Genomic DNA, 15,271 nt, shown 5'->3' with positions numbered 1-15,271 from the left:
AGGCAAAAAACTATCATAGGCAGTCTAATCTGGGGGCATAAAAATTTACAGGAAAAGGGTTTAAATTTTTTTGCAAAATTAAAATAAGACATTATATGAGGTCTTTCAAAGTTTCAAACCTCCATCAATAAATTAAAGAAGTATAGGCAATAATATTTTTTAACAGACTGAGAGGTCTGATATACTACTTCTACTAAAAAAAGAAAAAAAAATCAGGACAACACGTGTCACACTTTGGGAAGAAGCAATTCAGCGGTATACTAAGAAAAAAATATAGTTTCATAGTTAAGTTTTGAGTTCTTTATTCAGAAATGTTAGAAATTGGGTATACATACATAAAGTGGCAAATAAAACAGACAATGGTTCCTGCTAAATGGAACTCAAGGTTTACCAAAAACAGAGAAAAAATTTAAGTTAATTAATCAAAAAGAGAAATTAATGACCATGGTTTCCATATAATAAAATGAATTGTTATAATAGCCTTTGACATTTTAGCTTATCATATGCAAACCACCCATTATTGTTTCTGCTATGAAAAACAATGGAAAAAGCTCAAAAATCTTCTTACTTAAATGGAGATATGTGCTCAAGGGAATGACCCTAAGATATGACAAAGTATTACTTGTGGAGTATAGAGAACACCATCCCTGGGAGCCCTTGCATTTTCATACAGTCAAAATGCCAGGATTCATTCAGAGGCCCACTCAGATTGATCTTGGTATTAAAAGAATTCTTCTGTAAAGTGTACTATTAAAAGTCGAGCATTTTGTAAATTCAGCAACATAGGTTTCTTAATATTTTACTGGAAATGCTCTACAAGGGCTGTTGGTTAACTATGGCAGCAAAGTGAACTGTCAATATACTGGTGAAACTGGAAGATCAATTAAATATAATAAAATAATATGTAAAATAATACAACTCCAAAAAATTGTGAAAAGGGCTACTGAAGGAAAAAGATGAGGCTGCTTCTAGAGAGAATAGGAGGGGCTCCGATGCTGTACAGGATGGGCAGGAAGGCCTTCTCAGAGGTGACCTTGAGTTGCCTGAAAGAAAAGGAAGAGCCAGCCCTCTGTGGGGAGGGGTGAACAGCATTCCAGGCAGAGGGAATGTATGGAGGCAGGAGCAAAAGAGCTTGGTGGGACTGAGGAACTGGAAGCCCAGGAGGAAAAAGAAGCAATGAAAAAGTACATTAAATAAAGAAAAAAGGAAAAAATCCTTACTATGGCTGTAATCACAATAAAAGTAAATGGCTATAACTCATCAGATAAAAGACGGAGATTGTCAGAGCAGATGTTAAAAATTTTTGCAAGAAACATACTCTAAAGCATAATGTGACAGAAATGTTAGAAGTAAAAGGAAAGAAAAAGACATAACCAGCAAACGTTAGCCAATAGGAACATGCAAAAGCTACACTGATACTAAATATATATATAACATCAGCAGAAGGTAAGTTTACTTGTTATCAAAGTATCTTGAGAGTATTATATTGCAAGTTTTAGTCAAAATAAAATGAGAAAATAAATACAAGATATAAGGATTGGGAGAAGAAACAAAAATGTCTTTATTCAGATAAGATATAATTGTCTACTTGGAAAATGCAAGAGACTATATATAGACAAACTCTTGGAACTAACAGAGGCCATCCAGTTTGCTTAATATAAGAGCAATCTGAAGAAATCTGTACAGTTTCTATACATAAGCAATAACTAATTTTATTAAAATAAAAATTAAAGACTACCTTCACAATAGCAAGAAAAATCTAAAATACTTAGAAAATAATTAAATGAAAGATGTTTTCCGGAGAAATTAGAAAACTTTCCTGAAGGAAATACATCAGAAGAAAGATACACCATACTCATGGGTGGAAATGTTCAAAATTGTAAAAACACCAATTACCTGACAAAGTAAACTCTAAATTATCCAATGAAATTTCAATAAAAATCTCCACAGGGCTTTTCATAGAACTTCACAAGATGATCATAAAATTCAGATGGAACAAAAGAAGACCAAAGAATAGCCAAGAAAATTTTGAATAAGTAGAATAATGTAGGAAAACATGTCCTATCAAATATCAAGACTTATGTAGTTGAAAGTAGAACACTGTGGTATTAGTGCAGAATGGAAAAATAGACAAGTAGTACAGAGTGGAAAGGTCAGAAATCAAGTCATCCATATATGGGAAGGATGACAGAGATTAATTATTTCCTATTTCATCCACCTATTCATCTATTTGTTTATTATTCATTCACTTGATAATTATATGCTGATTGCCTACTTTGAACCTGGCACTGTACTAGTCCTTGGATATACAGAGTGGAAACATATTGGAGGAACAGAGAACCGCCCACACTCAAGGATCTCATTTTCTACAAAAGTAAGCTGACAACATAAACAACCAATTATGTGTCAGGTATGTATCAGGTGATACCATGGAGCATGTAGGAGATCCTATGGTAGTATAATGAAGGGAGTAATACATTCTTCCAGAGAAACTTGAGGAAAATGATATTTGAACTGGGCTTTGAGGGATAGATAGGAGTTCACCAGACTGGGAAAAATTGAATTAGTGGGAAAGTGATGGTGTTGTTGACTGGGAGCAGGTGACATAGGGAGGACATTCCAAGAAGAGGGAATAGTATGAGCAAAGGCCCATGGGGTTAGACCTAGTTTTTGAAAGGTGTTCTTTATTTGTAGGTCATGCAAAAAAAGAGTGACATAAAATTATGCTTTGAAACATCAAGTGGATAAAGTAATCTCATGGGAAAGCTCTCCATACCACAGTATAAAAATGAAAATGCTATGCTCAGAAATTAGGAGAGAAGCTAAAATGTTTACTCTACTCAAGTTGGCAAAATAGAAACTGGTCTATTGACTGCTTCAGGAAATACAGGAAACACAAATCACAGATATTCGGAAATTTCACTTTTTGCCAATAGTTAAAAAAAATAACTAAGCCCATCAGAATTGCATTTAATTTTCATTGGATCCGCTTATATTTACCAACATTTTTTCCCATCAAATATCCCCAATGCCTTTGTTCTCATTTCCCTAGCTAAACAAAGGCAGGCAGACCTCTTCAAATAGCAAGCAAGTCAGAGTGTCCCCACAAACACACATTTCCACAGAAATAAAAGAAAATGGGAACAGAGGGGAATGTAAAGTTGGTTAAACATTATTTTAGGCCCATTGCCTAATTTCCTTTTTGTGATGGGCCACTGTTTGTTTTCATATAATGTTCAATTTTCTTTTGGATCCACAAGGAAAATCTCTAGACTGTATACAAATGTGGAGGGCACTCGGCACCCTTTTTATTTGGGGTTCTGAGTTACTGTGTCCACTCTCTCAACAACCATACCCCATATCTTGAAAAACCACTGATCAGTTTTTTTCATTCTCTGAAGTTTATTGATTTTCAAGAATATCTTTTCAGAGAAAGAACATTTTGCAAACTTTAGGGCAGTAACTAAAATACCCTAGACAGGAAGAAAATACCCCAGACAGGAAGAATGTCTGTCCAAGACTATTATACTGGGCATGGTCTGCCTGGAATTCAAAAACCACACCAAACAGAATAAGATGATATTATAGGAGATAAGACATGTTTCACAAATAGCCCAGGAATGGCCAGTCAGTGAAAACAAGAGCAAGAAAAGTTGTCAGAAAAAAAAAAAAAAAAAAAACAAAACCATAGGCATTTAGTGAGTCTCTCCTGATTTGCATCTGTCTAAATGAGCAGGATGTTATTTGTCTCACATCTGCTGAATCTGGAAGGAAGTATTCTTTGCTTTTATAACAAATATGTTTTGATGGGTCAGTGTAGACACCACCCAAATGTATAACCAGCTCAGCCCTGGTTCTAGACTTTAAGAAACACAAAGTGCTGTTTACAATTTGCTACAGTTGAGAATTTTTGCTTTTTTTTTTTTTTTAAATTATTATAGAGTTTCCCAATCTATGCCCTATTGACATTTGGGTCTGATAGTTCTTTGTTGTGGGAGTTGTCCCATAAACTGTGGGATATTTAGTGGCATCCCTGGCCTCTACCCACTCGCTACCAGTAACAACCCTCAGGTGGTGACAATCAAAAACTGTTCCCAGACATTGACAAATGTCTCCTGTGGAACAAAACCACCCCAGCTGAGACCCATGAGTAGGGGAAGAGGTTGCATTCTTATATCATCACTGTCTTTTCTGCACCTGGTGATGCCTGGCATCTAATAGATTCCTGATCAGTATTTGCTGAGTAAAGGAATGAATGTTTAGTTTCTTTTTCTTACCCAAATAATACATGCAATGATCAATAGTGCTTTTTTTTAAACCCCTCACACAAGGCGTGCTACTCTGGACTTAAAATCCCAGAATCAAACATTTAGTGTTCTTGGGAATAAAACATACTCAGTATGACATTAACAGCAGCTGGGGACTTGATATGGGTCACGCTCATTAGCAGATGATTCACATCTGTGAGAGTACCTAGCCAGTCACTTTGCTGGCGTGTGGCCTAAGCAAGGAGTCACAGTAGGGTTTGTTGTCAAAACCCATCCTCACTTCACTGGGTTCTGCTGGTATGTGAAGGATTTATGGCAGCACCCCAACAGTTACACCAAAATATGCCAAGAAGATAAAAGATAAGTGTCACCTCCTTCACAATTCTGCTTTAAGTCAGACCCTAGTAGGCAGAGAAGTTCCCACCTATGCAAAGCCCCTTGTCCAAAAATCATTGCCTCACTTGCTGGAAGTCTCTTCCAGGAGTGCACTTCATTTGGATAAAAGCATTAGGTCTCAAGACGAGCCATTTAAAAACAGGACTACTAGATTCATTCAAGTGTCATTTTCATGAACGAGCGTTTTTTTAAATTGAGTATGTACTCTGCGTGAAGCAGTATTAAATTAAATCTTGATGACTCATGGAGATCTGAGAAAGGGCTTGTGGCAATTTACTATGTAGTTTTGTCAGGAAGCAGGAGCTATATCAAATTAACTATGATGTGTTGCATTATCCGCAGAATGGGAAGCCTTGAGGAACCAAGGGGAGAAGAAGGAGAAGCTAAGTTCTAGAAATTAGGGCTGGCAGGTCTCAGAGGGGTGGTTCCATGGAGTCACTCCACAGGCAGGAACCATGGGGAGGGGGTAAGAGGAACACTTCAGGGGTAGAGGGTAAAGGGTTTGCTAGAAGGAACCTCATTTACTTCCCGATTTTGCTGAGGTCTAGTCCCGGCCCCATAAGGGACACCAGCAAAGGGGTACACTTTATGAAAGACTGAACCGAAAGAACAGAGATTCCTCCTTACACCCAGGCAGATGGCAAAACTAACCTGGACTGCAGCATATCCAGGCTTGCAGTCATTTAGATTAATAACATTAATAATAATGTTAATAATAATAACATAATGTGATTTATATCAAGCAGAACCCAGGGGAAAGAGAATGGACTTTGACATCAAACCTTAAGGGGAATCCTTTAAAACGCTGAGGAAAGGAATATAGCCAATGTTTTCCAGGGAGCTTCCCAGCAGGATTCCTTTATTTTACACATAATCTGGCATAGCCCACCCCCCATGCACCCCTGGAGCTCCAACTACTGGTCTAAGGGGTGAGCGCCATGGCCAGTTAACTGAAGCAGGGAGAGACCATTCTGATTCTCTCTCTGGGGAATTTGGAACTGGGATTTTGTGCCTTCTCTTGTAACATGTAAACAGGGGATTACTGGCAGCAATATTCTGTCCACCATGTGGACTAAGATGCTGTTGTTCAGGGAGAGAAAATGAAGTCGATATCCAGAGAGCAAGGACAGTGGCTACAACAGCTGCAGCAGGAGAGTGAGAGAGGGAGAGTAAGAGAGATGGAGAGGAGGAGGGGGGGAGGAGAAAGAGGGAGAGAAAGATGGATGGAGGGAGAGGAGAGAGAGAGAAAAGAAAGGAAGGATGGGGGAGAGGAGAGAGAAAAGGAGGGATGGAGGGAGAGGAGAGAGGGAGAGAAGGAAGGATGGAGGAAGAGGAGAGAGGGTGAAAAGAAAGGAGGAGGGGTAAGAGAAGGGGAGAGAAGGAAGGATGGAGGGAGAAAAGGAGGGTTGGAGGGAAGGAGGGAGGAAAGGAGGGAGAAAAGGAGGGAGAGACTAAGAAACTGGGTCCAGGTGTACTCCCAGTTCCCATTTCCGCCTTGGCTTGATATCTGTGTAGCCTCTGGGGAGCTGTGAGACACTCATGTGTAATAATCTATATAGCGTAACACAGTTTCTGGGAGTTCTGTTACTTGAATATAAGGAGTTTCTAACAATTATCTCGGTGGAGCCAGGGTTAAGTAGCAGGCAGAAAAAAATGATTTTTCTTCATAGCACTTTGGGAGCAGAAACTACATTTTCTTTAGAATCCCAGTATTTCCAAGCATAATTATTCCAGTCTCCCTTCGAGCCACTTGCTTTATATTCAGGGAGTGATTTTTCCCCTTTTCTTTGATTTGTTCCTTCTAGACTTGTTTCTAGACTGGCAGAAAGAGCCTTTTTTGATTATTAACCAAAACAACCTAAAGCACACAACCATTTCAGGAGTGAAGTCTGCCTGTGCCCAAGCAGGTGCAGCCCCTGCACAGTCCAGTTCCCCAGGTGCCAAGAGGTGGGACTAGGGTGATGCAGAAAAGGTGATGGGCAACTGTAAGCCCAATCGGAAGACAAGTCCAACAAGATCCCAGGGAACAATGGGGTTCACCCACTATTATGAGATAAAAGAGGTTGAGGAAGAGAGAGGAGCATGCATGTGGAAAGCAGAAATGGCCAGTTCCAAAGTAAAAGACCATTAGGCTGGATAAAAAGGCTATTAATGGCAACGACAGGCGTAGAAACCATAAATGAGCCACAAAACTCAAAACAGGGAGGTGGAGGTGTGCCACAGCCTGGACTGGCATCTTAGGGGCAGTGCTGTGACACAGACTCAGCTCCTGAAGGTCCTGCCTGATCCCCAGGAATGCTAGGGGATGGCGAGGCACGTTCAGGAGGAACATGCTGAGATGCATCATGGGACAGGATGCTATAGAAGCAGCCTTGGTCTGTGGTGAGAGTGGGAGACATGAAGAACAGGGCAGCCATTGGGCTTATGCCCTGACTGGGACAGCTAGAGAGTCACCACTCAGGATACCGGCACAGAGTAAACTGGGGCACGTGGCCCTCGCATATAAGCCCTGGGTCGCCCTGCACTACCAGCATTCCTGGCCGAACTGGGTGAAGGTGACACACCTGGTAGGGTCTCGGTCTCTCTGGTGTGGCCTTATGACTTTGCATATAAGCCACGGATAAGGGCAAATGGGCACAGAGTGAGGGTGAGGCTTGGAAACTGCAATGCTAGGTGGTCATGAGAGGTGGGCTACGCATGATTTCGACTGATACACAGACAGCCTGGGTTTTCCGCAGTAAATAAAACAGACTAGACACCCTGCCCCCAGGGAGTTCCATCTATTTACAAAGAAAATAGGGAGCATGTCAAGCTTGTGCTCCAAGCTGGAGAAAAGCAAAGCTGGAAGCCGCATGGAATGGGGGAAGGAAGGGCAGGGTGAGTGGGGCTTGGGGAGGGGCAGGGAGGAGTGAGGGGAGGGATGGGAAGGGGGATGGGGAGTGCACGGTGAGGAGGGTGGAACCCCCCAAGCCTCAGGGCTTTATGGCCCTCTGCTGTCCATCCAAATTCCAGCTAGTGAGGGTAGAGTATCCTGGAAGTGCCTGGGTGGACAGAGAGAATAGGGCAGAGGGAGAGAGTGAAGCAGGCATAGACTAAGGGAGGCTAAGCCGAGAAGGCGCCCTGCTCAGAGGCCACTCAGCGTGGCCCACCATCTCACCCCAGTTGATTATCTAAATGTGAAGTGCTTCCCCTCTCCTGGAGAGATTGCTCCCTGCAGCTGATTCACTACAGTCTCCTCTTGAGCCCAAGCTTTCCCTCATGTCGTTTGCACTGCCCAGAATGCCCCCTCCTCTTTGGAACTAAAACTGACCTGTGAATTACCCAGCTTTGGCTGACTTGCCATCTCCTCCATGAGCCTTCCTTGTTAAGGGGGAAGAGTAAGTGATGTCCTTCCTAACGGGATGACCAGGTAGGGCTTCATGGGTGCATGATCCGTACAATCACGCAGGACCCAGCAACAAGAAGGGCCCCGTGTGTGGTTTAATCCTCTGCTGGTGCTGTCTTGAAGTTCTTAACAAATATTTTTTAACAAGAGACCCCGCATTTTTATTGTGCACTGGGTCCCAAAATTATTTAGCTGGTCCTGCATAACCACATATGTTAATGTTAACTAATAGCTCTATTATAAACTTGATTATAAAGTGCCCTGTAAATACTCTGAACATGAATCAGCCAGACCAATCAGACACTTCTATCTAACTGTTAAAAATGGAAGTTCATCAGCTATTTTAAAGTTTTTTGGAGCTCTTACCATGCCTCTTTTCACGAAGAAATGGTTGGTAAACAGACCCCAAATGGCTATCTTTCATCATTTTCTGTCAGAGCAAGGAAGCTATTTTTGATCAAATGAAAACTTTTTAAATAAGTTAATTCAGTAGCCATGGAAACTAGCAGTGGGGCCCAGAACCCGAGGTTGACCTGGATGTCCTTTAGAGTGAGGCCAAAGATCCTTCTTATTGAGGGCTCCTGAAAATAACAATTAAGTGCAGAGAGAGCCTGCCAAGGCTTATTTGCTGATGAACATTAAAATGTGTTTATTTGTTCTTTTTATTGAGCACTTGCTCTACACCATGCACACTGTTCAAAGATAACTTGAGTTACAAACCAAGAATGTTTCAGGATAAAGCCTATTAGAAGTCAAAATAAATAAAAATCTAACATTGAATTACAAGCTACAATACAAATTCCAAGAGATCAGAGGCCTTTGATATGAGTTTTCTTCCTTCAGTTAGTTTGATGGCTTGTTTCTAAAAACCCACTGCTCTATTTATAACATAGACTGCTTTTAGAATGCTGTTCCCAGACTATGTAAAGTTCCCAGTTCAAGTTAGCTGGTGGCGAGGAGAGGGCTGGCTGGGGCAGAAGGAGCAATGAATGACAGTCCCCCACCCCCACCCCAGCCACTTATTCTTAAGGACAGTGGCACCAGCAGTACTGCCGATGTCCAAGGCAACGGCTACAGCTACTCAAGTGGCTGCTGTCTCTCAAAGATGTCTATTCAAACGTGGAGGAGAAACACTCCTGTCTGGCTTGTATATTCCTCTAACAAGTTGTATGAGTCTCTGACTTTTCTCAATAGCTGTAAGTTATAAGTTATCACACTGAATAGATTCTGAGCTTTTAAGCAAACATTCCAAAAGCTGTTTGTGTGTTTCAGTGATAGATATTAGTATATTGCATTAACCAAGGTACTATTTAAGAAATAAGATTCAACTATCTCTTTTTGTTTTAAAATGTCTTAAGATTACTTTTCTGTTCCAAGATCTGAAATTAAAAAGACAGAAATTAGTTTTGAAAGTATCAATCCACCAAATTTGTGTGTGTGTTTTTAACAGAAGCTCACAGTAAATACATAGAGAAGGTATTCCAGGCAAAGCCATATCATGGCAGGGTACCACTACAACGGTATCTTAAAGCCAAAGGTATGGAATTTTCAAGAGGAAGGAAAAGAATTTGCAAGTCTGAGACAATCCATTTTCTCATCCATGTTAAGTACATCCACAGGATGCAAAGAATCAGGGATTTCTGCCAAAAGTCAGGAAAAGGCACAAAAGTTAATGAGAGTAAAAACAGAAAATAAGGAAGAGAAAAAAACATAAAGGCTTTTATGCTGCAAATTAGATGTGTCACTATTCAGTGATGGGAGAAAAATCAACAGTTCTGTCACCAATGAGGACCTATATAACGCAGTTCCTCACCCTATTGCTAAATAGATAGAGCTGAATAATTTCATTCCTCAGTTCAATTATAGCATGCAAATGCCAGAGCCTCTGCTTTCTAAAAGCAGAAGCAGAGCAAACTGATCAAAGTAACATGAACGTTACTTGATGGACCTACATTTGCTCTTATGAAGGACTGGAAAGCAAGAGAATAAAATGTTTCCCTTGTCACCTCTGATGAGGGGTTTTCTAATTCCAACAGTCTCTTGGGTTACTTACTAGCCCTAAAGGAAACAGGGGTTTAAAAAAGAAGGTAATTCAGTTTGCTTCTCCTGCCTACTCTTTCCTTCCAGGAGCCTTCACCACTACGCTCCAGGACTTCCAAACTGCCAGCCCATTTGCTGGAGTAAAACCTCTACCTCTGTCCACCTCTCAGTACCATCTCAAGCAAGGCAAGTTGGCATCAGAATCCCCTCCCAGCCCTTCTCGCAAAGCACATTAGGGCAAAGGAATGTGGACACAATTTTCCGACAGCAGATCATCCCTGCAAGTGCTAGTCTGAAATGAAGATGATAATCTTTCCATTTTAAAAATACACAGGGGAAAATCCACTTATACTCCCGCCAGGCTTCCCTATCTCTTTTTGTTTGGTCTCATCGTAAGCAGGATAAGGCTGTGACTGGTGGGAGCTTGGAAAGCGACAAGGGTGCCCCTGCACCCAGAGCACAAACAAAAGCTCCTGGATGGTATCTCTTGTCATCATTGGCTTTCACAGCTGTCTACCCATAAATGAAACGAGTTAGCATCACTGCAAACAAAAGACAAAACACTAAGTTGCTTTCATTTGCTCAGAGATAACAACATTCTTTATAGCCACCCTGAGTGGAAAAGTACAGAAGATCTTGAAATGCAACAGAGTGTACAGGCTCTGTTTTTCTTTCACTGGACATGGGAAGACGAAGAGGAAATGGGCCTAATTCTCTAGAACTGAGTCAACACACACAGAGGTCTTTCTAAGCAAATGCATAAGCAATCTGCTTTCTGAGGTCTCCAGTTGGAAGTGATCCAAAGTGAAGATTTTAAGCATGAGTTAAATGTGGAAAGCAAGGGAATTTGCTGTCTCCTTACTGTAAAATCACACTATCTTCTCCAGACCAGATGGAAGTCATAAACTATGCTCCTCCATCTGTCCTTTTACAACAGAAGAAAGAAGGCAGAGGCTTGCTTACCTTAAAGTTGTGTGTCTTCTCATAGTTGAAGTGGTTGTCGTTGTGGGTGAGGGCGGCCCTTCGGACCAGGGAGGAGATCTGTGGACAGGCAAAGAGTTTGAGAGGGGGCCACAGAAAGCCGCCTTTCATTCCCACCTTCACCCCCAGGGCTACGGCCAGCAGCTCTTGGCGTTTCCTGCCTTGCTTAGACTTTCGAACTACAGCACACTTTTTCTCATTTTCCAGCCACAGATCTTCGGAGAACATATTGCCTGGATTCCAGATCTTTCTGGTCTCTGCTCCGGAGCCCGGGAGGCTCAGCACTGTAGGGTTTTTCGAACCACTGCTAATGTTAGGCAGATTTGAGGCAGCTGCGCCCCGTCTGCAGTGGCCTCGGGCATGTGACCTGGAAGGGCCTTCTGACTGATGGAAGGGGCTTTGCATCTAAATAAGGACAGGCCTGTTTGGTGCTAATTCCTAAAGCCGGCGTGTGCCTGGGACAATAGCACGCATTCATGCGCTCAGCAACCCTCAGAAGAGGGATCCTGTTAGCCACTGAGGGACTGGAGGAGCCAGTGAGCCAGGGACCGGCAGCTTTTTCCTCCTTGCCACGCACTCTGCAAAGGAGAGATTTCCCCTACTTGTTAGCGCATTTCACGCACTCCCACACTCACTCCCACCCCCCCACATCCCAGCTAGCTCTGATGTCAAAGCCTAATGCTGCATCCAATTATTCTTGGGCTCTGAACCCCATCCTGGGCTGGATCCAGCAGATTAAGCCCTTTAAACCCTGATGATTGTTTAATCTTACAGGGGTAAAGCCTGCCTCTCCTTTTTAAAATCCACTCCCACACTTAAAAGCTTGATTTTCATTCTGCATGCATTAAGTCAGAACATTCTGAGCACTGAATGGGCACTGAAGAAGAGCAGAGCATTTCAGCTTTCTGAGATCTACAGTCAAAGTCTCAGAAGAAGGGGCAGGATATCGAGCCCCAGGATACGCCTAGTGTCTCTTCTGCCCTCCTTACTATAAACAACCCCCCCACCTCAAAACAAACGAAAAAACCAACCCACCACAGACAAGACAATAGTCCCTAACTAAAAGCAAAATATATATCATAGTTACTTTTCTTTTAAACAAAACATCTTCAAGGTCCATTCTGTTAATCTCCACATCTATAATAATGTTCTCCTTTCTCTTAAAAGCATCAACTAGCTGATGGTATCCCGTGGGACCATTGATTTTTCGACCCCTGATCTTCCCATTAATAGAAGTAGGGAAATCATGATGTCTTAGGAGTACCCTTGATCTACTAGAGAAGTTTAATGCAGTAGAAGCAATGCTTTTGGAACTAGGAAACAAGAAGAATGTAGATGAATGAGCCATTTCATAGATGGAGAGCTCACACATTCCACACTGTCCCCTACTTAGACAGGACTCCACATTGCAGCCACTACAAGCAACTTTGCGGTGAGTAACAAAATAAATCCTTTCCTCGTGTCATCCTTTATTCCTGGCAATCACTGTCATTCCAGGTTGGTTCAGAAGTCAGTCTTCCCATTTCATCCTCTTGATTGCCTCCCATAATAGTAACAGTCAGTTATTATATTGAACTGCTGAACAGGATAACTTTTGTTGAGCTGAGTGTTATTCAGAATGTGTTAGATGTACTTACTCATTTAACCTTTATAAGAAGTGAACTTTTTATCCCCATTTTTTGGATGAAGAATGTGAGGCACTGAGAAGTGAAGTAATTTGCCCAACTGATCTAAGTGGGAAAGCCAGGACTAGAACCCAAGGTCTCTGTGTCCAGTACCCACACTCTTAAATAGTATACACTGCTGCCTCTCTAAGGAAGCTGATGGGATGCCACACCCTACAATCATGTCCTGCCAAGCGCTTTACCTGAAATATTGGCCAAGTCTGCCCCCTCCTTGCCATTCATGCTCCACAAAAACTCAGACACTCATTATCTCTCCCATCTCCCTTACACATGTTCACACAACAGTCTTCCTGATCCAGTCACCCCTCTTATTTCTGATCAGAAAACTTCAGTGATTCTCCATGGCTTAAACACATCCTGGCATTGCGGATTCTTCACGGACTAATCTTATTTCACCCAGCTCATCTTATTTCCTTACATTCCCCTCCACAAATCCTATAAGAACAACTCCTCTGACATATTCAACTTTTCACCTCAGAAGCTTGCTCTGTTTTTTTAGAATATTCCACCATCATTTCAACATGTCTCCATTTTCACCAACATTCACATTCTGACTCAAATGCCACACTCTCCAAAAGACTATTCCCAATTCTCCACTGGAGGCAAGCTATCTCCTCTGAAATCTCATAGCATTTTTTTCTGCATTTTTTATTATTTATCATTATTATTTTCTATCTTATACTAAAGTGCTTTAAACATGTCTTATTCCCCTGCCAGACCGGGAACACTCATTGCAACATGCTCTATGCCTAATTTGCCTTTGTTTCCTCCTACAAGAGTGTCTAGTAAAATTCCATAGTAGCTGCTCAATAAATGTAAGTTCACAGAAAGTACTTTTATGTACAGGAAGCCAGGGATGCGGAGAAGGTGTGAGAAGGTGACTGCGTGAGGTGCCTGGCCTATCTTCTGACCACTCACCCATATGCCTCCGCTCCCAAGACCCAAACTTCCAGGGGTGTGCGCTTCCCCTGATGGGCTCCACCAGACTCCTGAACCCTTCTTCCCACGGCCCATCCTGAAGGACAATTGCCACAACCAGGGATTCAATGACTTGCATGACTTCCAAAAGGCTTTCAACCCTTAGACTAAAGGCAAAAAGACAGAGGGAGGAATAAGGGTGCCCTCCCAAACTTCACTGCTAACAAATCAAGAAAAACCTTTTCTTTAATAATTTTTTTTAAATTGTAATAAAATATACATAACATAAAAATCATTTAACCATTTTAAGTTGCCAATTCTTTGATATTAAGCACATTGACAATTACATGTAATTTTTACCACTATTTCTAGACTATTTTCATCAGTCTAAACCAAAAATTATACTCATTTAGCAATAACTCCCCATTTTTCCCTTCTGCCAACCTAAGTAACCACGATTCTGCTTTCTGTCTCTATGAATTTCCTTATTTTAAGCATTCCATGTAAGAGAAATCATGCAGTATTTGTCCTTTTGTGTCTGGCTTATTTCACTCAACATGATGTCTTCAAGGTTCATGCATGTTGTAGCATGTTCTAGTACTTCTTTTATTTTTATGGCTGAATAATATTCCATTGTATGGATATACCACATTTTGCTTATCCATTCATCTCTTGATAGACACATGGGTTGCCTCCACCTTTTGGCTATTGTTGAATAGTGCTGCCACAGGCAACGGTGTACAAATATTTGTTTGAGTCCCTGCCTTCAATTCTTTGGGGTATAGACCTAGGAGTGAAATTGCCTAGTTATATGGTAATTCTATGTTTAACTTTCTAAGGAACTTCCAAACTGTTTTCCATAGCCGCTGCACCATTTTACATTCCTACCAGCAATGTACAAGGGTTCTTATTTTTCTGCATCGTCACCAACACTTAATTATTTTCAGGTTTTTAAATAATAGCCATCCTAGTGGGTGCGAAATGGTATCTCACTGTAGTTTTAATTTGCATTTATCTAATGATTTTGAGCATATTTTCATATACTTATTGTCCATTTGAATATCTTCTTTGGAGAAAAGTCTATTTAAATCCTTGGCCCACTTTTTTAACTGGTTTGTCTTTTGTTGTTGAGTTGTAGGAGTTTTTAAAATTTTCCAGATATAAAATCCTTATATATTCTGGCTATTACACCTTTAACAGATACATGGTTTCCAAATATTTTTTCTCATTTAGTAGGTTGATAATGTCCTCTGATGCTCAGAAGTCTTAAATTTTGATGAAGTAAGAAAGACTTTTTTATGGTGAGCCATTGTGTGTGAGAATGAATTCTGTGATTTGGACTAAACTAATTATATGAATATACAGTTTTAGAATCTGATAAAATAACTTGTTAGATAGAAAATGGGTAAAAAAGGGGGACTTTCTCCTTTGCTGTAAGGGTGGTTGAAGACAGGAGATTTAATATTTTCTCTTGTGTTTGTGCCTTTACTTATTAAAACAAGTAATTTTTATTTCCATTTGTAACAGTGATTTCATTTTCAGACATTCATTCAATAGAATTTACCCAAACACAAGACACATTCAGACATACACTGTGC

The 15,271-nt window shown here is 41.1% G+C and overlaps 1 protein-coding gene across 1 annotated transcript in view; it reads right to left on the bottom strand.

The window, feature by feature from the left end:
* Window positions 1–15,271, bottom strand: part of CHN2 (chimerin 2) — a 297,938-nt gene that overhangs the window by 17,584 nt on the left and 265,083 nt on the right. Inside the window, exon 7 of the mRNA XM_037836971.1 lies at window positions 11,053–11,130. Within this exon, the coding sequence (XP_037692899.1) occupies window positions 11,053–11,130 (78 nt within the window). The remainder of the gene's footprint in view (window positions 1–11,052; window positions 11,131–15,271) is intronic.

Source organism: Choloepus didactylus, chromosome 5 (genome assembly GCF_015220235.1).
Source record: "Choloepus didactylus isolate mChoDid1 chromosome 5, mChoDid1.pri, whole genome shotgun sequence".
In the NCBI taxonomy this organism is placed as follows: domain Eukaryota; kingdom Metazoa; phylum Chordata; class Mammalia; order Pilosa; family Megalonychidae; genus Choloepus; species Choloepus didactylus.
This window is presented reverse-complemented; position numbering and strand designations above follow the sequence as displayed.